Below are 26,565 nucleotides of genomic sequence, written 5' to 3' on the forward strand. Positions count from 1 at the left end.
TTAAAAAAATTAAATCTTTTGTTTTCACTGTGCACATTATGGAATACTTGGAGAATAGAAATAGATGAAGAAGATTGCCCTTAATATCACTTCATAAAATAACTTACAGTAATTTTTAGGACTCAGTCTCTTCTTTTAAAATGCGTTCATCATATTGCCCAGTGAATGTCAGAAATTATATTTTTAAAAGTTTATTTCAAGGGCGGGGCGCCGTGGCTCAAGCCTGTAATCTCAGCACTTTGGGAGGCCGAGGCGGGTGGATCACGAGGTCAAGAGATCAAGACCATCCTGGTCAACACGGTGAAACCCCGTCTCTACTAAAAATACAAAAATTAGCTGGGCACGGTGGTGCATGCCTGTAATCCCAGCTACTCAGGAGGCTGAGGCAGGAGAATTGCCTGAACCCAGGAGGCGGAGGTTGCAGTGAGCCGAGATCGCGCCATTGCACTCCAGCCTGGGTAACAAGAGCGAAACTCCGTCTAAAAAAAAAAAAGTATATTTCAATGAGAAAAATATTTAAAAGCTGAGTTTTACAATCAAAATATATTATGTTTTACGTAAGAATTTTAATAAAAGCTTTTAATCTTTTATAGATACTTTATTATTCAGGGTAAAAATAAACAGATTTAGCTGAGGGACAAACATATATCTAAAGATCACTGAAGACATCCTGGACATCATATAAGACTACTAACATTGTGTTTCTAGAAATTGTTATACATTTCATAACCACCAACAGTAAAGAAAGGAGACAAGGCCAACTCCTTAAATGGAGTAGCTGTGTGTTCCTATATTTGGAGAACAACTTTTTTCCTTCACTTAGGTGCTAGTTCCTGGTGGAAATCAACTTTCGCTAGTAGCATTCCTCAGAATGCAAATCATGTTTCCTGTTAACCCACTGAATAATATCTAGCTTATATTATAAAACTTTCATAGAGAAATGCTTGAATTATTTTTATAACATATAGTTTTAAGAACATTTAATTATACAATTTAACATCCTGATTTTTAAAAATTTAGAACCATAATGTAAGCACTTTTCTGTTACTTTATACCCACTGTAAATATTATTTTTAATGACAAAGATTACTTAAGTAAATCAATCATTTTCTTACTGAACCATTTATATGACTCAGATTTTTTTGCTACTGCAAATTATTGCAGTGATTAGCTTTCTTCAAAACCAAAGCAAACAAAAAAGTTTTCTATATTTAGATCTATTTCTTTAGGCTAGATTCCCAGCAGTAGAATTCCTGGGTTGAAGAATTTGAACATTGTTATGCTTCAAATAGTCTATAGAAATGAATACTCTCATAAATGATGTAAGAAAATGCCATTCCATTGTAATTTGACAATATTGGTTATACTCATTTTTAATAAATCTTTGTTAGATAAAAATATTGTTTTAATTTTCATTTCTCTGACTTTTAGTGATTTTTTTTTTGTTTTTTACTTAGAATATTTTCCCTTAATTATCTATTTATTGTTATTTGCTTATTTAACTGTATACTTCCCATTCTTAAGGACTGGTAGAGGCATTCAGTCTTCAAACCAACCTCTTATAAGTTAATTTTATGGTTGCTGTATGATAGCTCGTTGGCCATAAACTATTAGTTATGACTCTTGGTTATAAGTGGCTAAAATTTAGCTTGAACTAGCTTAGGCAAAAAGTGTTTAATGGATGATAGATTTCAAGGAAAAATTGAACCCTGGGAAGGACCTATGTAGCTAGACCTTAGGAATTACCTTAACAAAGGACATTGCTACCTTTAAGATTTCCCTTTTGTATTTCATCTCTCCTTCTCTTGCATATTGGCTTTATTCTCTTAAACTGCAAATCAACTTGCTCATAGCAAGAAAACTGGTTGTCCATAGTTCCTAAGTTTCACTTCTTACATCTCTCTACCTGAAAGGGATTGCCAGTTGTTTTCTGTAGTCCCAAGGAAAGAATCCTATAGAAGAGTGCTGATTGACTCAGTTTGGGGGAGATGTTTTATCCACTTAGCCAGTGGGGTTGGGTCATAGAACATGGAAACTTCTGTGGCAGTCTTATGATTGGTTGAAGCTAGACGAGGGAGTGGAAAGAAACAATTCGTTGAATAAAGGGTTAATTCTCCAAAGAAAGGTAATTATATTGGGTGGCCAAACAGTGGTTACCCACTACATGGGAAAGACTATTCAAGGATTTTATATGGTTTTCTATCCTTTAGAATTAATCAGTAGAAGAATATTTACCAATGCCTACTGGACATTGTTACCAGAAAAGGAGAGAACAATAAGGGAAGTAAGAAACATAAATTCTTGCACTAAAGAATAAATAATGTGATTTTATTAAGGATACTTTAAAATGATGGTCACAATATTTAAGACAATGTTTTATATAAACAACATGATTTTATTAAGAAAACTTTCATATGATAGAGATTTTAGTTTTTCTAAAAACTATCTTCTATCCCCTTACCCTCAAGAAAAATACAGTAAATCATTTTGCCTCCTTTCTGTGAAATTATATATCAGCTCTACAATACAGAATCATGTGTTTGGGTTATTTTATACTTTTTAAAATATTATTTGGAGACAGGGTCTCACACTGTATCACTCATATTTATTCCCAGGCTGGAGTGCAATGGCATGATCATAGCTCACTGCAACCTTGAACACCTGGGCTCAAGCAATACTGCTGGCTCAACCTCTGGAGTAATTGGACTACAGACATGCCACACTACACCCCACTAACCATATATACATGTATGAGAGACAAGGTCTCACTATGTTGCCCAGCAGACTGGTCTCGAACTTCTGGCCTCAAGCAATCCTCCTCCTTGTCCTCCCAAAGTGCTGGGATTGTAGGCATGAGCCACTGTGCCCAACCTGTTTTTTTGTTTTTTTTTTTTTAAGTCAAGCTTAATATTTTTAACTTCTGTTTTGCACCAGTAAAACTTAAGAGTACCATATTCGGTCAAAGAAAGATGTATTATTTTAATAGACTATCTAAATATTAAAGAAACAGGAAAATAAATGAAGAATCAAAGACCAAATAAAGCTCAAATTAGGTTAATTAAATGAGGTTATTTAAAAATCTATATTGAGTCAGTCCAATGCAGGTACTTTTATCCTGCCTTTTTTGGGAGAGGTGGGGAAAGAGAGATAGAGGGATGAGGGAATAAATATGAATGTGTGGTATCAAAGTCAAGCTGATAGCTTTAGAAGACAATGTTGTTGGAATATTGAACTTCCTTACCTGTTAGCAAAGGTAAATATTTCTGATCCTTAATAGGGCAAGCACCCTTAAGAAGGAGTCAAGCTATAAAGGAGTAAGTTTATTATCAGTGTACTGAATGTACTAAAATACATCAATACTATACACAATAATGACTCTTTGGTATAAAATTAAGACTATCTTAACAGAAGGATATATTTGAGTAACTAAATTAGAATTTCATAGGAAGATGTCATGCTAATTTTCTAAATAAAAGCAGTATAATACCACTCAAGAGGAAATTAAGTAATTGTATTCCCAAATAATTTGGTTTTAAATATTGCTACCGTTCTATACACTTGTGTGTTAGTGACATTTCTGGTCCTGTGCATTTCCTGTTGACATTTTTGAAGTTGCCATAGCTCCTGAGAGTGGGTACAGTGGTTTGGTTTCTTTCTGCCTGAAGGATTTCACAAAGTGCCAATGAGTTCTCTGCAAAATAAGAGTTCTTTCTGGTTGTATTAAATACTAAATGATTTATCTATCTATAATATTTGGATCCTCCCATTCCCTACTTCTTTAAAAAGTAGTTTAATTTTCTGAATGGATTTAGGTAGTGGTTAATTTCAAAGGAGCAGATATAGAAGCCAATTCTTATAATTGGCAGTTGTATCTCAGTTTCTGAGCTCTATTTCCCAAGAACTCCTGAAGTACTAACTTGTTTTGATTGATTTCTTTGTTGCAGTTCCAATTTTCCCCATGATGTTTGGATACCTTTGCCTGTCAGACCTTGGTAGGATGTAATTCTGAGAATCCCCTACTTCGCTTTTTCAGACCTTGAACTTCCACCTGTCGTCTTTGATAACTGCAAATTCAGTTTGAGGGAAAAATTACAAATAATCTTTAGAACCAGGAGCTTGACAAAAAAAAGTTCAGATTACAGGTGGTAAAATCCCAGTGATGTGACCCGCTTTCTTGTGTTTTTCTGAAACTATGGAGGGAAGTTAAAAGGGAGTTTTAAAAGTACTTCCCTTAAGAAAATATTATCATTATGAATAATATTAATAGGTAATTCAAATGAAAATAAGAAGGGACTATAATACCTTCCTCTAATTTGTTTTACAACTCAATGATTCTCACATCATTAATTTTAATTATATTAACTAAGAAAAATTGAGAAATACATAAGGATAATAAATGTTCTTGTGGTTGCATTGGCAAGAGTATTAAAATACAAGTCATCTAACCCCCAGTACAGGACTCTCTCCACTAGAACATGCTGTTAGTACCCACTATTTTCAGGAACACCCTCTGACTAGACAACATTATGTCCTTACATCAACATAGTGTTCACATTCTGTGCCGAATTATGACTGTTAAAGAAAACTGTGTACTAGCACAGTACATACTGTATTTTAGTGTTTCAGGAATTATTTCATAAAGTTGATATGTACAGTAAAAGTAAACATTTGTGCTTTTCCAATAATGTCATTTTTAACTATATCAATTTGATATGAAAGAAGTGAAGTAGACTAGCAGAGCCAAGTCAGAGTGAACTAATATGACCACATGTCTCATCTCAGGGAGTTTAGTTAGATGAATTGGGATGCTATTTATATGTAACATTCATTTCGATAAATATATATTAAAGAAGTGACCTTGGAAAGTGTTTCAATGTGCACGTTTTTTTAAATTAGAAAAATGTTTTATAAAAACAGACGGAGAATTCTTTTCTGAGTGAATGTTAATAGCTGGAATGGGCTTCTGTTAAGGAATGTTTAATACATATGTTTAATCTTATAATTTAGCAGTATACCATATAAGCTTAAATATCTACTATTTCTGCATTTTTTCCATTTATAAACCTGAGATATTTTTGCACACATGTAATGAGACTGTCTGGGCTTTTTAAAACAATCTTTTTAGATTTTTAAGTAACACATAGATACATCTTCATTGTAAATAATCTAAGTACTATAGAAAAGAAAACTAAAGTTTCCATGACCAGCCTTTTCAATCCTGATTCTCTCTGTAGAGATCACTCTGCTTTAACATTGAAGATAATTTCCATTCTTTTTCTAAAGTTTTAAACATGTATATGTACATATAAAACTATCATAAAATATATGGTTTCATGTCATATTTATTGATCTGTAAGTTACAGCTTGCTTTTTTTCCCTGATTGATAACTCTTGGCATTCTTTCTATGCTAGGACATAGAAATCTACTTTATTATTTTTTTATTTTTTGTATAGTATTTCATAGGATCATAGGTTATTTAACTGTTCCTCTAATACTGACCATTACTGGCATATACTGACCATGAAGACTATTTCCTTTTTTGCTATTAAAACAATGTTGCATAACTTCCAAAATTTAAAATGTACCCATTCGTTTATACCACAATTTGTACTGGAGATACATTTGACACATATAGATTACTCATTGTATATGCACAAATCATTCTTTCTTAAAATTTTTATTTTGAAATAAGTTTAGATTTATATAAAGTTTCAAAAATAATACAGATAGTTTTCAGATACACAACTTCCCATAATGTTAGTGCTTTGCATAACTAAGGTACAATTATAAAAACTAAGGAACTAACATTGATGTGATACTGTTAACTTATCTACAGACTTTATTTTGGTTTTATTGTATTTTGTCAATAATATCTTTTTTTCCAGTCACAACTCTATCTGGAATTCCACATTCAGTTAGAGTTCATATCTTAGTAGACTTCTTTAACCTGTGACAGTTACTCAGTCTGCCTTTCATGGTCTCGAGGCTTTTGAAGAATACTAGTCATTTATTTTGTAGACTGTCCCTCAATTTGCATTTGTCTGATGTTTACTAATTATTATAATGAGGATATTCATTTTTGGAAAAAATACCACGAAAACGATATGCCCTTCTCAGTGCATCATATCAGGATGTGTATCATGAATGTCAATATCTTATTACTGGTGAAGTTAACCTTAATTACTTAGCTAAACTGGTATTTGCTAGGTTCCTCCACTGTATGGTTATTATTTTTACCTTTGTAATTAATAAATATCTTGTGGTAGATATTTTGAGACTATTCAAATACTCTGTTTCTTCTCAACCTTTTACCTCTTTTTTAAGTAACTATCAGCGGAGTTTGCCTGCAGTGGCTATTACTGTACAGTTCTAATTTAGGTGATTTTCTCATTCCCTCATTCCTTCTACATTCATTAATTGGAAATTTTCTGTGAGGAAGAGCTGTCTTTTATCACTCATTTGTTCATTCAATTATTATTTATATCAGTGTGGACTCATTCACTTTAATTTTGTGGGTTATAATCCAATATATTTATTTCTTGATTGTTCTTGTTTTGGACATTCGTAGCTCTCTTAGGTTAACTTGTGCCCTTTTAACATGCCTCTGTCCTCTGTTGAGCTCTTCTTTACTTTCTGGCATAGCAAAATGTTCTAGACTCATCTTGAATTTTTCCTGCCTCAGCACCGGAATCAACCAGTTTTCTAAGATGCACGATTTCTTTGATTAGAGAATGATATTTAGAAGCCAACATCCGGGCATTGGGTATGTTCCTTGCTACTGGGCATTGGGTATGTTCATTGTTACTTTGCTTATGAGCCTTCATTGTTTTTGTCATTTGTACCCTTCTCTTGGGTCATGACACTGAGAATATTCATTATTTGTTCTTTAGTAAATGAATTTAAGGCTATAAATTTTCCTCTTAGTACTTGATATGGTTTGGCTGTGTGTCCCCACCCAAATCTCATCTTGAATTATGGCTCCCATAATTCCCACATGTTGTGGGATGAACCTAGTAGGTGATAACTGAATCATGAATCATGGGGGCAGTTTTCCCCATACTGTTCTTGTGATAGTAAATAAGTCTTATGAGATCTGATGGTTTTATAAGGGAAAACCGCTTTCACATGGTTCTCATTCTCTCTTTGCTGGCCACGATGTAAGACGTCCCTTTGCTCTTCCTTTGTCTTCCACTATGATTGTGAGGCCTCCATAGCCATGTGGATCTGTGAATCAATTAAACCTCTTTTATAAATTACCCAGTCCAGGTTCAAGCAAGCAATTCTCCTGCCTCAGGCTCCCGAGTAGCTGGGACTATGGGCACACACCACCACACCCAGCTAAGTTTTGTATTTTTAGTAGAGACAAGGTTTCACCATGTTGGCCAGGATAGTCTCAATCTCTTGACCACGTGATCCACCCGCTTCTGCCTTCCAAAGTGCTGGAATCACAGGCATGAGCCACCACACCCGGCCCCATTATTGTTTATTTCTAAATAGCTTATAATGTCTATTTTTAATTTCTCTTGGTCCAAGGATTATTAGATGTATGTTTAAATTTTCATGTATACAGATTTTTTCACTGCTCTTTGTTGTTAATTTTTCATATAATTTTATTGTGAGCAATGAATGCAGGTGTAGGTTTTTTTCTTTTTAAGAGTATCTTAAAATTTCAACTGTGGCTAACTACATAGTTAACTTTTTGATTATATGATGTATTGGGGAAAAATGATTACTAGATATAAGATCTCAACTATTAAATATGTCCATACATCAATCTTGTTAACTTGATTATTTAAATTTTCAGGCCAGGCGCTGTGAGTCACGCTTGTAATCCCAGCACTTTGGGATGCCAAGGCAGGTGGATCACGAGGTCAGGAGATTGAAAACATCCTGGCTAACACGGTGAAACTCCATCTCTGCTAAAAATACAAAAAGTTAGCTGGGCATGGTGGCATGTGCCTGTAGTCCCAGCTACTCAGGAGGCTGAGGCAGGAGAATCATTTGAACCTGGGAGGCAGTTAGAGTTCCTATCTTCTTAGTAGACTTCTAAGAGGTTACAGTGAGCCAAGATCGTGCCACTGTACTCCAGCCTGGGCAACAGAGGGAGACTCCATCTCAAAAGAGAAAAGAAAAGAAAAAAAAATCTGCAATACTTTACCTATTTTTATGTTACTGTGATCCTTTCCATTTCTGTGAGAAAAGTGTAAATACTTCCCATTATGGTTAATAATTTGTTTTCATTGGATTATTAACAGATTTTTCTTTATATATTTTGGTGCTATGTTATTCATATGTTTGTTGGCTGCATAAATGTCTTCTTTAGAAAAGTGTCTGTACATACCTTTTGCCCATTTTTTGATGGGGTTGTTTATTTTTTTCTTGTAAATTTATTTAAATTCTCCATAGATTCTGGATATTAGCCCTTTGTCAGATGGGTAGATTGTAAAAAAATTTTTTCTATTCTGTTGGTTGCCAGTTCACTCTATTGATAGTTTCTTTTGCTGTGCAGAAGCTCTTAAGTTTATTTATTTATTTATTTTTTGAGACTGCATTTCGCTCTTGTTGCCCAGGCTGCAGTGCAGTGGCGCAACCTTGGCTCACCACAACCTCCATTTCCTGGGTTCAAGTGATACTCTTGCCTCAGCCTCCTGAATAGCTCCGATTACAGGCATGTGCCACCAGGCCCAGCTCATTTGTATTTTTTTAGTAGAGATGAGGTTTCTCTATGTTGGTCAGACTGGTCTTGAACTCCCAACCTCAGATGATCTACCCACCTCAGCCTTCCAAAGTGCTGGGATTACAGGCATGAGCCACCGTGCCTGGCAGAAGCTCTTAAGATTAATGAGATCCCATTTGTCTATTTTGGCTTTTGTTGCCATTGCTTTTGGTGTTTTAATCATGAAGTCTTTGCCCATGCCTATGTCTTGAATGGTATGCTAGGATTTCTTCTAGAGTTTTTATGGTGTTAGGCCTCATGTTTAAATCTTTAATCCATCTAGAGTTAATTTTTCTATAAGGTGTAAGGAAGGGACCCAGTTTCAGCTTTCTCCATATGGCTAGCCAGTTTTCCCAACACCATTTATTAAATAGGGAATCCCTTTGCCATTGCTTGCTTTTGTCAGGTTTGTCAAAGATCAGATGGTTGTAGTTGTGTGGCATTCTTTCTGAGGCGTCTGTTCTCTTCCATTGGTCTATATCTCTGTTTTGGTACCAGTACCATGCTGTTTTGAGTACAGTAGCCTTGTAATATAGTTTGAAGTCAGGTAGCATGATGCCTCCAGCTTTGGTTTTTTTTTGGTTTTTTTTTTCTTAGGATTGTCTTGACTATGTGGATTCTTTTTGGGTTCCCTATGAAGTTTAAGGTGGTTTTTTTCCAATCCTGTGAAGAAAGTCATTGGTAGCTTGATGGGGATAGCATTGAATCTATAAGTTACTTTGGGCAGTAGGGCCATTTTCATGATATTGATTCTTCCTAACCATGAGCATGGAATGTTTTTTCATCTGTTTGTATCCTCTCTTATTTCCTTGAGCAGTGGTTTGTAGTTCTCCTTGAAGAGGTCCTTCACATCCCTTGTTAGTTGTATTCCTAGTTATTTTATTCTCTTTGTAATGACTGTGAATGGGAGTTCACTCATGATTTGGTTTTCTCTTTGTCTGTTATTGGTGTGTAGGAATACTTGTGATTTTTGCACATTGATTTTGTATCCTGAGACCTGTAAACTCAAGTTGCTTATCAGCTTAAGGAGATTTTGGGCTGAGACAGTGGGGTTTTCTAAATATACAATCATGTTATCTGCAAACAGGGACGATTTGACATCCTCTCTTCCTATTCAAATACCCTTCATTTCTTTCTCTTGCCTAATGGCCCTAGCTAGAATTTCCAATACTGTACTGAATAGGAGTGGTGAGAGAGGGCATCCTTGTCTTGTGCCAGTTTTTAAAGGGAATGCTTCCAGTTCTTGCCCATTCAGTAGGATATTGGCTGTGGGTTTGTCATAAATAGCTCTTATTATTTTGAGATACGATCCATCAATACCTAGTTTATTGAGAGTTTTTAGCATAAAGGGCTGTTGGATTTTGTCAAAAGCCTTCTATGCATCTATTGAAAGAATCGTGGTTTTTGTCTTTGGTTCTGTTTTATGTGATGGATTATATTTATAGATTTGTGGATGTTGAGCCAGCCTTGCATCCCTGGGATGAAGGTCACTTGCTCATGATGGATAAGGTTTTTGATGTACTGTTGGATTCGTTTTGCCAGTATTTTATTGAAGATTTTTGCATCAATGTTCATCACGGATATTGGCCTGAAATTTTCTTTTTTAGTTGTGTCTCTGCCAGGTTTTGGTATCAGGGTGATATTGGTCTCATAAAATTAGTTATGGAGGGTTTGCTCTTTTTGTATTATTCAGAATGGTTTCGGAAGGAATGGTACCAGCTCCTCTTTGTACCTCTGGTAGAATTCAGCTGTGAACCCGTCTGGTCCTGGGCGTTTTTTGGTGGGTAGGCTATTAATTACTGCCTCAACTTCAAACCTTGTTATTGATCTATTCAGGAATTCAGCTTCTTCCTGGCTTAGTCTTGGGAGGGTGTAAGTGCCCAGGAATTTATCCATTTCTTCTAGATTTACTGGTTTATGTGCATAGAGGTTTTTGTAGTAATCTCTGATGGTAATTTGTATTTCTGTGGGATTGGTGGTGATATCTCCTTTATTATTTTTTATTTCATCTATTTTAATCTTCTCTCTTTTCTTTTTTATTAGTCTGGCTCACAGTTGATCTATTTTGTTGATGTTTTCAAAAAACTAGGTCTGAGATTTCTTAATTTTTTGTGTCTCTATCTCCTTCAGTTCTGCTTTGATCTTAGCTATTTCTTGCCTTCTGCTAGCTTTTGAATTTGTTTGATCTTGCTCCTCTAGTTATTTTAATCATGATGTTAGAGTGTCAATTTTATATCTTTCCTTGCTTCTCATGTGGGCATTTAGTGCTATAAGTTTCCCTCTACACACTGCTTTAAATGTGTCCCAAAGATTCTGGTACTTTGTGCCTTCATTCTCATTGGTTTCTAAGAACATATTTATTTCTGTCTTCATTTAATTATTTATCCAGTAGTCATTCAGGAGCACATTGTTCAGTTTTTATATAGCTGTGTGGTTTTGAGTGAGTTTCTTAATCCTGAGTTCTAATTTGATTGCACTGTGGTCTGAGAGACTGTTTGTTATGATTTCTGTTCTTTTGCATTTGCTGAGGAGTGTTTTACTTCCAATTATGTGGCCAATTTTAGAGTAAGTGTGTAGTGGTGCTGATAAGAATGTATATTCCTTGGATTTGGGGTGGAGAATTCTGTAGATGTCTATTAGGTCCACTTGGTCCACATCTGAGTTCAGGTCTTGGATATCCTTGTTAATTTTCTGTCTTATTGATCTGTCTAGTATTGACAATTAAGGTCTCCCACTATTATTCTGTGATAGTCTAAGTCTCTTTGTAGGTCATTAAGAACTTGCTTTATATATCTGGGTGCTCCTGTATTGGGTACATATATATTTAGGATAGTTAGTTCTTGTTGCATTAATCCTTTTACCATTACGTAATGCCCTTCTTTGTCTCTTTTGATCTTTATTGGTTTAAAGTCTGTTTTATCAGAGACTAGGATTGCAACTCCTGCTTTTTTTTTTTTTGTTCTCCATTTGCTTGGTAAATCTTCCTCCATCCCTTTATTTTGAGCCTTTGTGTGTCCTTGCACGTGACATAGGTTTCCTGAATACAGCACACCGATGGATCTTGACTTTTTATCCAGTTTGCCAGTCTGTGTCTTTTGATTGGGGCATTTAGCCCATTTACATTTAAGTTTAATATTATTATGTGTGAATTTGATCCTGCCGTTTGATGCTAGCTGATTGCTTTGCCCATTAGTTGATGCAGTTTCTTCATAGTCGATGGTCTTTACAGTTTGGTATGTTTTTGTGGTGGCTGGTACTGTTTGTTCTTTCCATGTTTAGTGCTTCCTTCGGGAACTCTTGTAGGGTGGACCTGGTCATGATGAAATCTCTCAGCAGTTGCTTGTCTGTAAAGGATTTTATTTCTCCTTAACTTATGAAGCTTAGTTTGGCTTGATATGAAATTCTGGTTTGAAAATTCTTTTAGGATGTTGAATATTGGTCCCCACTCTCTTCTGGCTTGTAGGGTTTCTGATGAGTGATCTGCTGAGTCTGATGGGCTTCTGTTTGTGTGTAACCAGACCTTTCTCTCTGGCTGCCCTTAGCATTTTTTTCCTTCATTTCAACCATGATGAATCTGACGATTATGTGCCTTGGGGTTGCTCTTCTCAAGGAATACCTTTGTGGTTTTCTCTGTATTTCCTATATTTGAATGTTGGCCTGCTTTGCTAGGCTGGGAAAGTTCTCCTGGATGATATCCTGAAGACTGTTTTCCAGCTTGGTTTCATTCTCCCCATCACTTTCAGGTTTTTTCTAGTTCTGAAGAATATCGTTGGTAGTCTGACAGGAATAATATTGAATATCTAAATTGCTTTGGGCAGTATGGACATTTTAATGATACTGATTCTTCCTATCCGTGAGCATGGGATGTTTTTCCATTTGTTTATGTCAGCTCTGCTTTCTTAGAGCAGTGTTCTATAATTCTCATTGTAGAGAATTTTTTACCTCCCTGGTTAACTGTTTTCCTAGGCATTCTGTTCTTCTTGTGGTAACTGTAAATGAGATTGCATTCCTGATATGGCTCTCAGCTTGGCTGTTGTTGGTGTATAGGAATATTTGTGAATTTTTTATGTTATTTTTGTATCCTGAAACTTTACCAAAGTTGTTTATCAGCTGAAGGAGCTTTTGGGCTGAGACTATGGGGTTTTCTAGATACAGAATCATGTCATCTGCAAAGTGAGATAGTTTGACTTCCTCTCTAACCATTTGGATGTACTTTATTTCTTTCTCTTGCCTGATTACTCTGGCCAGAATTCTTAATACTATGTTGAATAAGAATAGTGAGCGAGGACATCCTTGTCTCCTTCCTGTTTTCAAGATGAATGCTTCCAGCTTTTGCCCATTTGGTATGACATTGGTTGTGAGAGTACCTCATTGCTAATTATAAATAGACAACAAAGGATTATCAGACTTATGAGCAGAGCATCAAACATGAAAGCCAAAAAGTGAAACAAAGAAAAAGTCTCAAAAGGAAACAGAAGCAACACAGCAAACTGAAGAAAACTTCAAAAACATACTAGAATTGATATCCCCAAAGAAATATAAATTGTATTCATGGGACAAGAAAAGGGGCAATTAAAAAAGGCCTTTTGGAGAATAAGAAAGGATTTTTGGTAGAGTATGATAGCCAAAGTTAAAACTTTAATAGGATGGAAGATAATGAGAGAACAGAAAGTTAAAAGTGGTAAAATGATAGAAAAAGTATAAGAAAGTTAGATTTGTTGAAGAAATTCTTCATTTAAAATAATAGAAAGATGTTCCAGACAGAAACAGAAAATGGACAGAAAAGCATCATTCTCCCTATGGGAAAATTTCTGAAAACTAAAGAAATCAGTTTCTAAGGCAAGTACTCACCAAGGACCCAGCACAGAGAATGACAAAAAATTAACATGATGATACATTGTGATCAGATTGAAGGATCCCAAGTGAAAAGTGAAAAATTTTCTCTCAGAAAAAGTTTCTGAAATAGGGGGAAGGTTGGGGGAGCCACCATATATCACACAAAGAAATATAAATGAGAATGTCATTGGATTTCTCATTAGCATCACTGGAAGTTAGGAAACAATGGAATGGTGTCCTAATTTTCTGCTGAATATTTTTCAAATCTGTGATTTTCTATTCAGCCAAACTGTCCAGTCTGAGATAAAATAATAGCATGTTCAGACATCCAGAGTCTCAAGTTTACTTCCTATGAACAGGAAATTTCTGGACGATTTGCTCCAAGGAGTAAACCAAGAAGGAAGAAAACTTCAGAACCAAGGTATAGGAAAATTGACATGAAAGAGAGATGAGGACAGTTCCAGAAGTGATGGAGAAGGGAAGTCTCATGATGACAGCTGTGTAGTCAAGCCTAAGCATAAATCAGACTAGAGCAGGCGGGTGGAGAGCTCCCGGAAGGCTACCTCCTGGAAAAGAGATGATTTGAAAAGATTATCTACTGTGTCTGAAGGTGTTGGGAGAAGAATTACCTCTCTGTCCAAGACGGAAGAAGAACAAATATGGTACCCAGAAAAGAATGAAAGGAGAAAAGGAGACAATCTTTAATTCCAGAGACAACAAAAAGTTATATAAGAAAGAAATGTAATCATAGCATATATATGGCTCACAGTGAACAACAATGTAAATGCTAAATATAATTTAATAAAAAGTGCTGATTTAACTATATTGGAAGGATTAAGAGAAGAGTATGTAGGTGTGTAGGATGGTAAATTCTTATTAGCTACCTACCCCAACATTTATTTTGCCTTCTAAGTAACAAAACTATGAATATATCTGGGGGATAATCTTTAAAGGACAACACCTTCCAGCTGCATGTGCAGCTAAATATGGCCGTGTATCTAAGTTCAGTAGAAGTATTCAGTGGTACTTTAAGGAGATTGACTTAAAAGTGATGGAGTAGGCCATTATTCTTCAGCTGCTGACCTGGAATGGGAATGTAATGGTTGAAGCTTTCACCACCATATGGACTATGAGAATAAAGTACAGATACCAAAGATGGTAGACCAAAGGCGTAGGAAGGATATGAGGCTCTGATAACATTATGAAGCTATGATACTAGCACTGGACTGGTTACTAATGCATTTGTTTTATGTGAGATTATATGTATATTTATGCCATCATATTCAGGTCTCAGTTATATGTAGCAGAACTAGATCTTAACTGATATGTATCACTATATATAGTGATTAAATATATCACTATATATAGTGATACATAAATAAATATATAAAATTAAATATTAGGAAATATCAGTGTAAATATGTTATTTAGTAATATGGAGGTAAGCAGGAGAAATGGGAAAAACATTAAAAGTTGCCTTTGACAGTGAGAATTGGGGTAGAGGCACATGGTTACTATTTTTTTTTAATAACGCTTTTAGTGTTTGTTATGGTTAGATGTGGTTTGTCGTCACCAAAACTCATGATGAAATTTGGTCCTCAATACAGCAGTGTTGGGAGATAGGGCCTAGTCAGAGGTGTTTGGGTTGTAGGGGCAGATTCCTCATGAATAGATTAATCTCCTCCATTGTGAGTGAATGGAATTTTTGCTCTGGCAAGAATGGATTAGTTCCCAACATAGCTGGTTGTTAAAGCACAAGGAGAGGCACATGGCCACCTGCTTTCAGCCCATTATCCTTATTGTTTGGCTTGCTAATCGAGAGTACACTCCAAATCACTTGACTTTTCTTTTCTCAGAGTTGTAGGTCTCCGGAGATGTCCCCGGATGCCCCAGATTAAAGATGCATCCTTTCTTTGCTTCCTGTCCCCCCACAGAAACTATGAAGTGTTTACTAGAGAACTAATTCACATAGTCATGGCTGGAAATATTCTCTGATGCTCAACTCCCCTAATCTATAGATTGAGTTGATTTAAGGTCTACTTTGTATTATAAGCTTTGTTGTTCCTACTGATAGTGACTCTGTTCTTGATTCAGGTGAACAGCAACCATGCTGCCATAAAAACCAACTAAGTGGGAGCTTATTCTTCTGCTGCATTGTGCAGTGACTGGTCTCACCCAAGACTTTCATGCAAGAAGAAGCACCTTCCTTTTTATCAGGAAATTTCTAATGCTTCCTGTTATTCACAGCTGAATGTAATGCCTCAGTTCATTTTCAATTGCTTGATTATATGTGATAAAAAATCTGTTTTCTTGGTAACCAATATTTCTGTACATTTATCTTAGAAATAGATTAATAACTTTATAGCAACTACACACTAACAAATCTCATTGTCTTTTTAATTAATTAAGCTATATTACAATATCCCATTGTTATGATATAGTAGATCAAGTTTATAATGTTACAATGTTACTTTTTGGACATTGTGAGTTAGTGTTACCAAGAAGATAAAATGTCAGGTATCTTTTTCCTCATGTAAATTTTACTTTTCATGGTTATACACTTAAATTTTAATTTTGATCCTAAAATACCAAAAGTTAACTCATGTTCTTCTGAATGACTTCTTACCAAAGGCCCCACACAAAAAAAGAGTTGGCTTCCTTGATTTTCTCTCTTACTATGTGATCCCTTTGCACATGCCCCCTTCCACTTTCCACCATAAGTGGAAGCAGCATGAGGTTCTCACTGGATGCAGCATCCAGTCTTGAATTTCCAGCCACCAGAATCATGAGCAAAATAAACCTTCCTTTCCTTATAAATTGCCCAGCCTCAGATATTCCTTTATAGCAACACAAAATGAACTAAGGCAGTAATATTTGACATTTTAAATTTGAACATGTATTACTTTAAATGAAAATATTTTTATGTTGTGGTCAATATTTATGTATATATATTCATTGTAAACAGTTGAACAATACAAAAAGAATCTAGTTCTGCCTCTCTTCAGTATTCTTTACTTTTTTCCCTTGCCCATAAATTCTATTCTTCTTCCCAGGATTGATGTCCAAGATTTGGTCTCTTCATATTTTTTCTGTACATTCATATAGCATATATAAGAGGCTTAGTTTCTTCTTCTACTCATTTTCATTAAAAGTAAGTACATTTAAATGTTAATTTAAAATTAATACATATGAAGGAATACTTAAGGGATGTTTGTTTATATTTTTAGAATTTATGATGTAGGCATGCAGTTAAAAAGTCAACAAAATGAATTTCAGAAAGTAAAGAAGCAACTGAGTCATTTGCAAAATGAATTAAAAATTAAATGTAGACAATCAGACATCTTCAGGTAAGATTAAATAACTGAAAATTATAAAGATTAAAAAGATATGTTTAATATTAACTTTGTGAATAGCCAAACACATTTTAGTCATATGATTTCTATATCTGGTGTGATTGAGAAAAGCGAAACAGCATTACATTTTCTTTTCTCTTATTTAAACCATTATCTCAGTGAATAATTTTACTAATTAAATTTAAATTAGGAATATGCCTTGTTCTAGTAGTGCCCTGTTATTGTTCTTATTTTGTGGTGATGTTTAGAATGAAAGCACGGTAACTAATTTCCCTCTTCACCAATATTTCTTTGTCTATTTGATCCCCTGAGTGATAGCCCAGTGACAAGAAAAGCAACCGAATAGGAAAACTTCCTAAATAATATTAACATACTCCTTAAATTCAGAAATCTCCAGTGTAAAGCATGTTAATTCTGCTTTTTTATAATCTTTGGAGGATTTATAATACTTAGAGATAAAATCCAGTGTTCTAAAGAAACTAGGAAGTTCGTTTTCTTTCCTAAAAAGTGAATTGAATATATTGAGAATGTTTATGAGAAAGAATAATTCCTTTTTAAATTGAATAACTTTTAGCTCTTAGAAAAGGGAAGGAAATAAACTAATTCAACATGGCAAATGACATAGGTTCAAGATGACTAAAAAAATATGCTGGGTGAGTATTTTGAATGTTAGATTTTTGTTTTTTATCTAATATTAGGAATATTCTGAAAAACATTCTGTAGACTAATAATTTTTAATGCATTATCTGATAACCTATTGAACCATCTACCTTTTATAAATGCCTTGCACATAACTGATGCTCAATACATAAGTTTTGAATGAATGCATATGTGAAGTCCACTCACAAAACAAGATAAAAAATTTTTTTATCATCAGAAATTCCCTTGATCCTTTCCTAGAAATCTGGTATTGAACCAACAGGATAATGCCATTCAGGTGATCCCAACTTTTGTATTTTAATCAGGACTATCAGTATTCATTTTTGACTTCTGTAATAGCTTTGGCCCATGTCTGCTGCAAAAGTCCCATCTGTTTTATCCACTAATGCCATCATGGATGGTAAGTTTGACCTTTAAAGGCTGGACTGGGACTAGATCATATAATTACTGCTGCTTCAGGATATTATGGTACTAATAAAGTTGATCCTCATTATTTTCATTTTTGCATGTTATCTTCAGTATTTTAAAATTTTGAAGAAATATGGACATATATATGGAAGTGCTATTTTTATTCTGTATTCTAATTTTGTCATCATTTTGAGTTATACTTTTAACAGATTATTTTGTTCACATGTTTTTATAGATCTGTGATTTTTGATCATTTTTAGTTAAAAGATCACAAATTAGTAGTCTGGGATCTGACTTATCTAAAAATAGTACATACTAAAAACAATTTTGAAAGTAACTAGTCAACTAGATAGTACAAATCACAGTTTGTAATAATGAGTAGAAATAATTATTGACTTTATTTATACTCTCACTAGTAGATATAATGCATTCCATAGAAAAAAAGGCATACTATTAAAAATAAAATCAAACCAAATTTGTAGAGTTCAGTGACTTTGGTGCATTACTAGAAGTTGATTTTAAGCTAGATTATTGATTATTTAAAAAATATTAGGGTATAAAACTTAGTGATTTATCTGGATAAAGAAAAGAAGCTTAGAATCTCTCTTGAAGAGGTACAGGATTCCTGGGCCAAATGTGGGATGAAAAAAAAAAAGAGGTAAGGGAAAGAAACATGAGCTTTCTACTCAGATGTGTCATCTTTATTTATGGAGCCCAAAAGGAACATTCAGTAGATCAGTGAACTATGTTTTGAAGTTTTTTAAAATTCTTCTCTCATTTGATTAATTACAATTGGGCTTAATCACTAGCCTCCAGCAAAGTATACTTTCGTGTTCTATGTTTTCCCTGACTTCATTTCCAGCCTGTGTCTTGCAAGGGCTCCACACATTAGTTGACACATTGATTGGCTCATCACATCTGCTACTCAGAATAAAGTGTCTTTTGAAAATGCAAATTAATTGTAGAAGGCCTATAAAATAGATATTAAAAACCTGAATGAAATACATATACTTCACTTCATAAAGTTGTGTATAAGTTCAGTATTCCAAATCAGACCATATTTGAAATATTCTAGCAGTATTTACTTTTAGAGGATTCTTATTGTGAAACTTTTATAAATTATTTGAAATATAGAGTACTTATCCTTTAAATTTTCTTATTTGTAAAGCTAGACCTTGTCATCTCTGAAATTTTCAATGCCAGCTTCAAAAATTTCTCTTGCAGCTCTCTCACTTTCACTTCACTTCTTCAGCCTAATTAAGGATGCTAGTAAATTTTCCCAACCATATTTTGGCTTTGTTTTCTATCCTTGATCCCATAGTTTATTACCCCATACCTTTTTAAAAACATCCTCATTGAGATATATATAATTTGCATATCATGAAATTCACCTATCTTAAGACAATTTAGTTATTTTTAATAAACCTGCAGAGTTGTGCCACCAATATTAGCTATTAGATTGGCAACCACATCCAATATTAGAATACTTGACTCATTCCAAAAAAGACTTTCCAGTCCCTCATACCATCTTCAGTCAGTCTCTCTCTTGACCTCCAGTTCTAGGCAACTAACCTTTCACTTTCTATAGATTTACCCTTTTCTGGACATTTCAGATATATAGAATCAAACAATATGTGGTCTTTATATCTGGCTTTTACTAGTTATATTTTTTGAGGTTCATTCACATTGTGGCATTTATCCATATTTTTGTTCCTTTTTATTGCTGAATAGGATTCCATTGTATGGATACATCACATTTTATTTATCCATTTACCAGTTGATGGATATTGGGATTATTTCCACTTGTTGGTGCTTATGAATAATGCTGCTATAAACATCCATATACAAGTCTTTGTGTGTACATATGTTTTTAATTCTTTGGAGTAGATACCCAAGTGTGGAATCACTAGGTCATATGATTAATCTATATTTAATTTTTTTTAACTGCCAACCTGTTTTCCAAAGTGGCTGTACATTTTGCATTCCCACACTATGAATGAGGCTTCTAGTTTCTCCCTTTTCTTGTCAACATTTACTATTATTGTCTGTCTGTTTTATTTTAGTCATTCTAGTGGATGTAAAATAGTATCTCCTTGTGGCTTTATGTTTCTGAAATTACTAATGATGTTGAGCATCTTTTCATTTGCTTGTTAATCATTTGTATATCTTATTAGTGACATATATTTTGCCCATTTTTAATTGGTTTGTTTTCTTATTATGTGATTGTAAGAGTTATTTCTATATTCTGGGTATAAGTCCTTTATATGAAATGTGGTTTTCAAATATTTTCTCCCAGTGGCTTATCTTTATTATTATTATTATTATTATTGTGCTTTAAGTTCTGGGGTACATGTGCAGAACATGCAGGTTTCTTACATAGGTATACACATGCCATGGTGGTTGGCTGCATCCGTCACCCCGTCATCTACATTAGGTATTTCTTCTAATGCTATCCCTCCCCTAATCTCCCACCCGCTAACAATCTGCACTGTGTGATGTTTCCCTCCCTGTGTCCATGTGTTCTCATAACTCCCACTTATGAGTGAGAACATGCAATGTTTGGTTTTCTGTTCTTGTGTTAGTTTGCTGAGAATGATGATTTCCAGCTTCATCCATGCCCCTGCAAAGGCCATGAACTCATCCTTTTTTATGGCTGCATAGTATTTCATAGTGTATATGTGCCACATTTTCTTTATCCAGTCTATCATTGAGGGGCATTTGTGTTGGTTACAAGTCTTTGCTATCGTGAATAGTGCTGCAATAAACATATGTGTGCATGTGTCTTTATAACAGAATGATTTATAATTCTTTGGGTACATACCCAGTAATAGGATTGCTGGATCAAATAATATTTCTAGTTCTAGATCCCTGAGGAATTGCCACTTTCAGGTACACCGATCAAACATAGATGTGGTGTTTTCACATAATCCCATATTTCTTGGAGGCTTTGTTTATTTCTTTTCACCCTTTTTTTCTTTAATCTTGTCTTCTTGTTTTATTTCATTGAGTTAGTCTTCAATCTCTGATATCCTTTCTTCTGCTTGATTGATTTGGGTATTGAAACTTGTATATGCATCACGAAGTTCTTGTGCTGTGTTTTTCAGCTCCATCAGGTCATTTATGTTCTTCTCTAAACTGATTATTCTAGTTAGCATTTCGTCTAACCTTTAATCAAGTTTCTTAGCTTCCTTGCATTGGGTTAGAACGTGCTCCTTCGGCTCAGAGAAGTTTGTTATTACCCACCTTCTGAAGCCTGTTTCTGTCAATTCATCAGACTCATTCTCCATCTAGTTTTGTTCCCTTGCTGGTAAGGAGCTGTGATCCCTTAAAGGAGAAGAGGCATTCTGGTTTTTGGAGTTTTCAGTCTTTTTGCGCTAGTTTCTTCCCATCTTCATGGATTTATCTTCCTTTCGTCTTTGAGATCAGTGACCTTTGGATGGGGTCTCTGAGTGGATGTCCTTTTTGTTGACATTGAAACTTTCTTTTTGTTTTTTAGTTTTCCTTCTAACAGTCAGGCCCCTCTACTACAGGTCTGCTGGAGTTTGCTGAAGGTCCACTCCAGACCCTGCTTGCCTGGGAATCACCAGCAGCGACTGCTGAACAGAAAAGATTGCTGCTGGCCAGGTGCAGTGGCTCACGCCTGTAATCCCAGCACTTTGGGAGGCTGACGCAGGCGGATCACCTGAGGTTGGGGGTTCAAGACCAGCCTGGCCAACATGGTGAAACCCCATCTCTATAAAAAAAAAAAGATTGCTGCCTATTCCTTCCTCTGGTAGCTTCATCCCAGAGGGGTACCTGCCAGATGCCAGTCAGAGCTCTTCTGTATGAGGTGTCTGTCAGCCCCTACTGGGAGGTGTCTCCAAGGCAGGCTATACAGTGCTAAGAAGCCGCTTGAGGAGGAAGTATGTCCCTTATCAGAGCTCAAATGCTGTGTTGGGAAATCCACTGCTCTCTTCAGAGCTGCCAGGCAGGGACGTTTACATCTGCTGAAGCTGTACCCACTACTGCCCCTTTTTCTAGGTGTTCTGTCCCAGGAAGGTGAGGGCTTTATTTATAAGTTCCTGACAGGCTGCTGCCTTTTTTCAGAGATGCCCTGCCCAGCAAGGACATCTAGTGAGACAGTGCCTACAGCTGCTGGGCTTTGTTGGGCTTTGTCCAGTTTGAATTTCCCAGCAGATTTGCTTATACTGTGAGGTTGAAACTGCCTACTTGAGCCTCAGCAATGGTGGATGCCCCTTTCCCCACCAAGCTCGAATGGCCCTGGTCCAGCTCAGACTGCTGTGCTGGCTGCGAGAATTTCAAGTCAGTGGATTTTAGCTTGCTGGTCTCTGTGGGGGTGGGAACCACCAAGCCAGACCACTTGGCTCCCTGGCTTCAGCCCCTTTTCCAGGGGAGTGAATGGTTCTGTCTCGCTGGCTTTGGGGTATGAAAACTACTGTGGCTAGCTCGGTTTTTGCCCAAATGACTGCCCAGTTTTGTGCTGGAAACCCAGGGCCCTGGTGATTGTGTAGGTACTGGAGGGAATGGGGGGAACTCCTGGTCTGTGGATAGTAAAGACCATGGGAATAGTGCAGTATCTGGGCCAGCATGCAGGAAACAGTCTCTAATGGCTTCCCTTGACTAAGAGAAGGAGTTCTCTGGCACCTTGCACTTCCTGGGTGAGGTGACGCCCCACCCTGCTTCGGCTCACCCTCCGTGGGCTACACCCACTGTCCAGCCAGTCCCAGTGAGATGAACCAGGTACCTCAGCTGGAAATGTGGAAATCACCTGACTTCTGTGTCCATCTGGCTGGGAGCTGCACACGGAGCTGTTCCTATGTAGCCATCTTGCCCGGGCTTACTTTTTATATTCTTAACAATGTCTTTTGAAAAGTTGTTATTTTTGATGAAATACAATTTATCTGTTTTATAGATTGTGCTTTTGCTTATGTATGTAAGAACTCTGTCTAAGCCTGTTACAAGAATTTTCTCCTGTAGTTTCTTAGAGTTTTATAGTTTTAGCTCTTACTTAGATCTGTGATCTATTTCTGCTAACTTTTGTGTATGATATGAAGTAAGGATCTAAATTCATCCTATTTCACATGGATATTCAATCGTTCCAGAACTGTTTGTTAGAGACCATTTTTTCCCTTATTGAATTGCCTTAACATCTTTGCCTAAAATTAATTCACCATAAATGTAAAAGATTATTTTTGAATATTCTGTTCTGTTTCATTAATCTGGATGCCTTACATAAGTGCCACACTCTCTTAAAAACTATAGTTTTTATTAAATGTTAAAATCAAGAAGTATAAGTCCTCTTTCTTCTTTGTTTTCAAAATCACTTTTGCTCTTCTGGACCCTCCATAATGAATTTTACGGTCAGCTGTGAATTTCTGCAAAGTAACCTGCTGGGATTTTGATAGGTATAGTATTGAATCTGTAGATCAATTTGGGGAGAATTTCTCCTTTAAAATTTTTGCATCTTTCAGTTCATGAATGTGTTATATTTTTCCATGGAGATCTTTAGTCCTCTCAAAAATGTTTTGTTTTCTTGAACTTCTTTTATTAAATTTATTTCTAAGTGTTTTATTCTTTTTATGTTATTATGAATAGGACTGTTAATTTTATTTTGGGGAGTGGTCATTGTTAATTACAGAAATAAAATTGATTTTTGCATATGGATCATGTATCCTGTGACTGATGAATTTGTTTACTTCTAGTATTTGCGTGTGTGTGTGTGTGTGTGTGTGTGTGTGTGTGTGTATCTTCTTTAGGATTTTTTACATAGAGGGGTTTATCAACACTCCCAAGTCCTTTTATCTCTACTTATTTAGTTGTATTTACACTTAAATCCTTTGGCTTTCATACCTACTTCCAGGTTGTTAAACATTAATTCCTTTGTGAGGAATCCTCAATATTCTGCTTAGGCTCCTTGGTGCTGTTCATCTCTTAGCAGCTGTTTGTCTCCTTTGAGGGATTTTTTTTTTAGTTTCAATCCCTTAAATGTTTGTGTTGTCCAATGTGTTAACCCTAGCACTTCTCACTTTTCCATTTCTCCAATTGAGGAGGGGAACATATTTTATTTACTCGTTTGTTCAGTATTTATTAAGCACATATTATGCAGTAGGCACTGTGCTAGATGCTAAAGAGACTGTGATAAGCAAGACAGATATAGATATAACCTCTGCCTTATAGATCTTAGTCTACTCAGGGATATAAATATTGACACAATAATCATACTCTCATGGCTTCAGTCATCACCTTTGTGCTGCTAACTCTCAAATCTATATCTGTACTTGATTATTAAGGTAATTAAAACCATAATATCTGAAGTAATAAAAATCATTGAGATAACAAAAAACATGATTATTTGAGCTGTTGAGTGTTATGAAGCAAAAGCACTGCATCAGTCACTTTGAATTGTTTTATTATTACTCCAGATTTTTCACTGCCTGTCCAACCACACTATGCGGGGCAAATGCTATATAAGACTCTAAGATTCTCATTTAGGATCTAAGACTAAATTGCTCTGTCCTAATTTTCCTCACTAAATGTTTACTGTTGAATATATATATATAATTAGAATAAATGTTTATGAAGGTAGTTAGCTATCTTTCTTTGTAGTTAAAATAATGGCAAAATGGAAATGTGCTAGAGTGACCATACACTTCAGTCTACCTGAGTTATTCCTAGTTTGTATGTTGTCTCAGCATAACATGAATACCAACTTCTTTTGGTTTCAAATTTTGTCTCCAATTAGTAGATTATATCACTCTAAAACTGTTTTTGAAGAAATGTTTATTATGCTTACAATTTTTTAAAATCTTATAATTTTTTTTACTTTGCAGTCAAAGATTGTCAGAGTACAAATATTTCTGGAATAAGACTCTTTCATTATTTACTTTTACTAAAAGGGAGCTAATCAGTATTAAAAATGAAGTGTATGATAATTACCAAAACTGGACTTCACTGAAAGGAGAAATTTTTCTGCAAATTAAATTTATGAGTGAAACAGCCTTGACAGGTTTGTTACATATATTTAGAATATAATTGTTCCTTTTTGGTAAATGATACATCCTAAGTAATGAAATAATGATATTTCATTTTATTTGATGGAAATCAGGAATCATTTTGTTATCATTTGTGGAGTAGATGACCATTAAGATCTATTTCAATTCTGAAATTTAATTATTATAGGTTTATCTAAGATAAGCTATGATGCATCTATCTTGAACTGTGGCCAGAAGTCTGTTTGTTACTGTTAAAGGTACTAATTTGTTTTTAAAACTTCTCTTAATGGCTGAGTAGCTCATATTAGGTAAGTCTTCTTATAGATAGCAACTATAAATTCTAGAAAAAAATAGCTACTTAAAGACAATAGTGACTGAAACCAGACACATAATGGAGGGAGTATCAAAAATTAAAAGAAGGCACACTGAGTGAAGGATGCCAATTTGAAAAGGCTACATACTGTATTATTCCAACTATATGACATTTTGGAAAAGACAAAACTATGGAACAGTAAAATGATCAGTGGTTGCCAGGAGTTCCAGGCAGAGGATAAATGGGGAGAGCAAAGAAGATTTTTAGGGCAGTGAAACTATTCTGTATAATACTACAGTCGTGGAGACATATCATTATACATTTGTCAAAGCTCACAGAATGTACAACACCAAGAATGAACCCTAATGTAAACTATGAGTTTTGAGTAGTAATATAATGTTGATTCATCAATTGTAAGAAAGTACTACTCCAGTGCAGAATGCCCATAGTGGGGGAGGTTGTGGATGTGTGGAGAAGGGGCAATATGGGAAGTCTCCATACTTTCTGCTCAATTTTCCTGTGAACCTAAAACTGCTCTAAAAAAATAGTCCATTAACTTTTTTTTATGTTGAAAGGAAGGATGGCAGTGAATGAATTTTTTCTTATTAAGGATATGGGACTGAGGGAAGGGTATAGTTAGCTCCATGCAAGAAAGCTAAAAATTTGATCAAAATTTGTAGACTAGAGGATAGAGAACAAGGCAACCTCAGCCTCTGAGAAGTAAGGGGATATCCCAGAAAAGTGAAAGCCAGAGAAAGAGAGCTCAAATTTTGCATATAAACTCTTTACAAATCTCAGGCTTATTCCTGAAATACATATGCTCAAGGAACACACTAAGTAGTTCATCTAAAACTAAAGTAATTGATATTTTAGCTGTCGCCTACCCTATGGGAAACAGATTTAATACTTTACATTTAGCCAGCTTAACTCTTGTTAAGACAAAACAAGAAAAAAATAAATACTCTTTGGAAGAACATAACAAGGATCCAGAGTCTCTATAACATAACACCCACAATGTTCAGTATTCAATTCAAAATTACTTATATCCAAAAGAATAGAGACCACTTGACTCAGACAATATAATTAGCTGACCAGGGTTTCAAATTAGTGATCATAACAATGCTCAAGGATATAAAGGAAAATATACTAGTAATGAATAAAAGAAAATCTGAGCAAGCAACTATTAAAAATGAGAAATTCAAGAATAGAAAAATACACTGTCTGAAATAAAATTTCACTAGATGGACTTTTATAGCATATTTCATTACAGAAAAAAGTCAGTGAAT

At 35.1% G+C, this 26,565-nt stretch overlaps 1 protein-coding gene across 1 annotated transcript in view; it reads left to right on the forward strand.

Annotated features, from left to right (window-relative positions):
• LEKR1 (leucine, glutamate and lysine rich 1) overlaps window positions 1-26,565 on the forward strand; it is a 207,411-nt gene that overhangs the window by 66,358 nt on the left and 114,488 nt on the right. Inside the window, exons 4-5 of the mRNA XM_012447335.2 lie at window positions 16,781-16,900; window positions 24,805-24,980. Of these exons, the coding sequence (XP_012302758.2) occupies window positions 16,781-16,900; window positions 24,805-24,980 (296 nt within the window). The remainder of the gene's footprint in view (window positions 1-16,780; window positions 16,901-24,804; window positions 24,981-26,565) is intronic.

Source organism: Aotus nancymaae, unplaced genomic scaffold (assembly GCF_030222135.1).
Source record: "Aotus nancymaae isolate 86718 unplaced genomic scaffold, 86718_ANA_hifiasm-v0.15.2.pri h1tg000019l, whole genome shotgun sequence".
In the NCBI taxonomy this organism is placed as follows: domain Eukaryota; kingdom Metazoa; phylum Chordata; class Mammalia; order Primates; family Aotidae; genus Aotus; species Aotus nancymaae.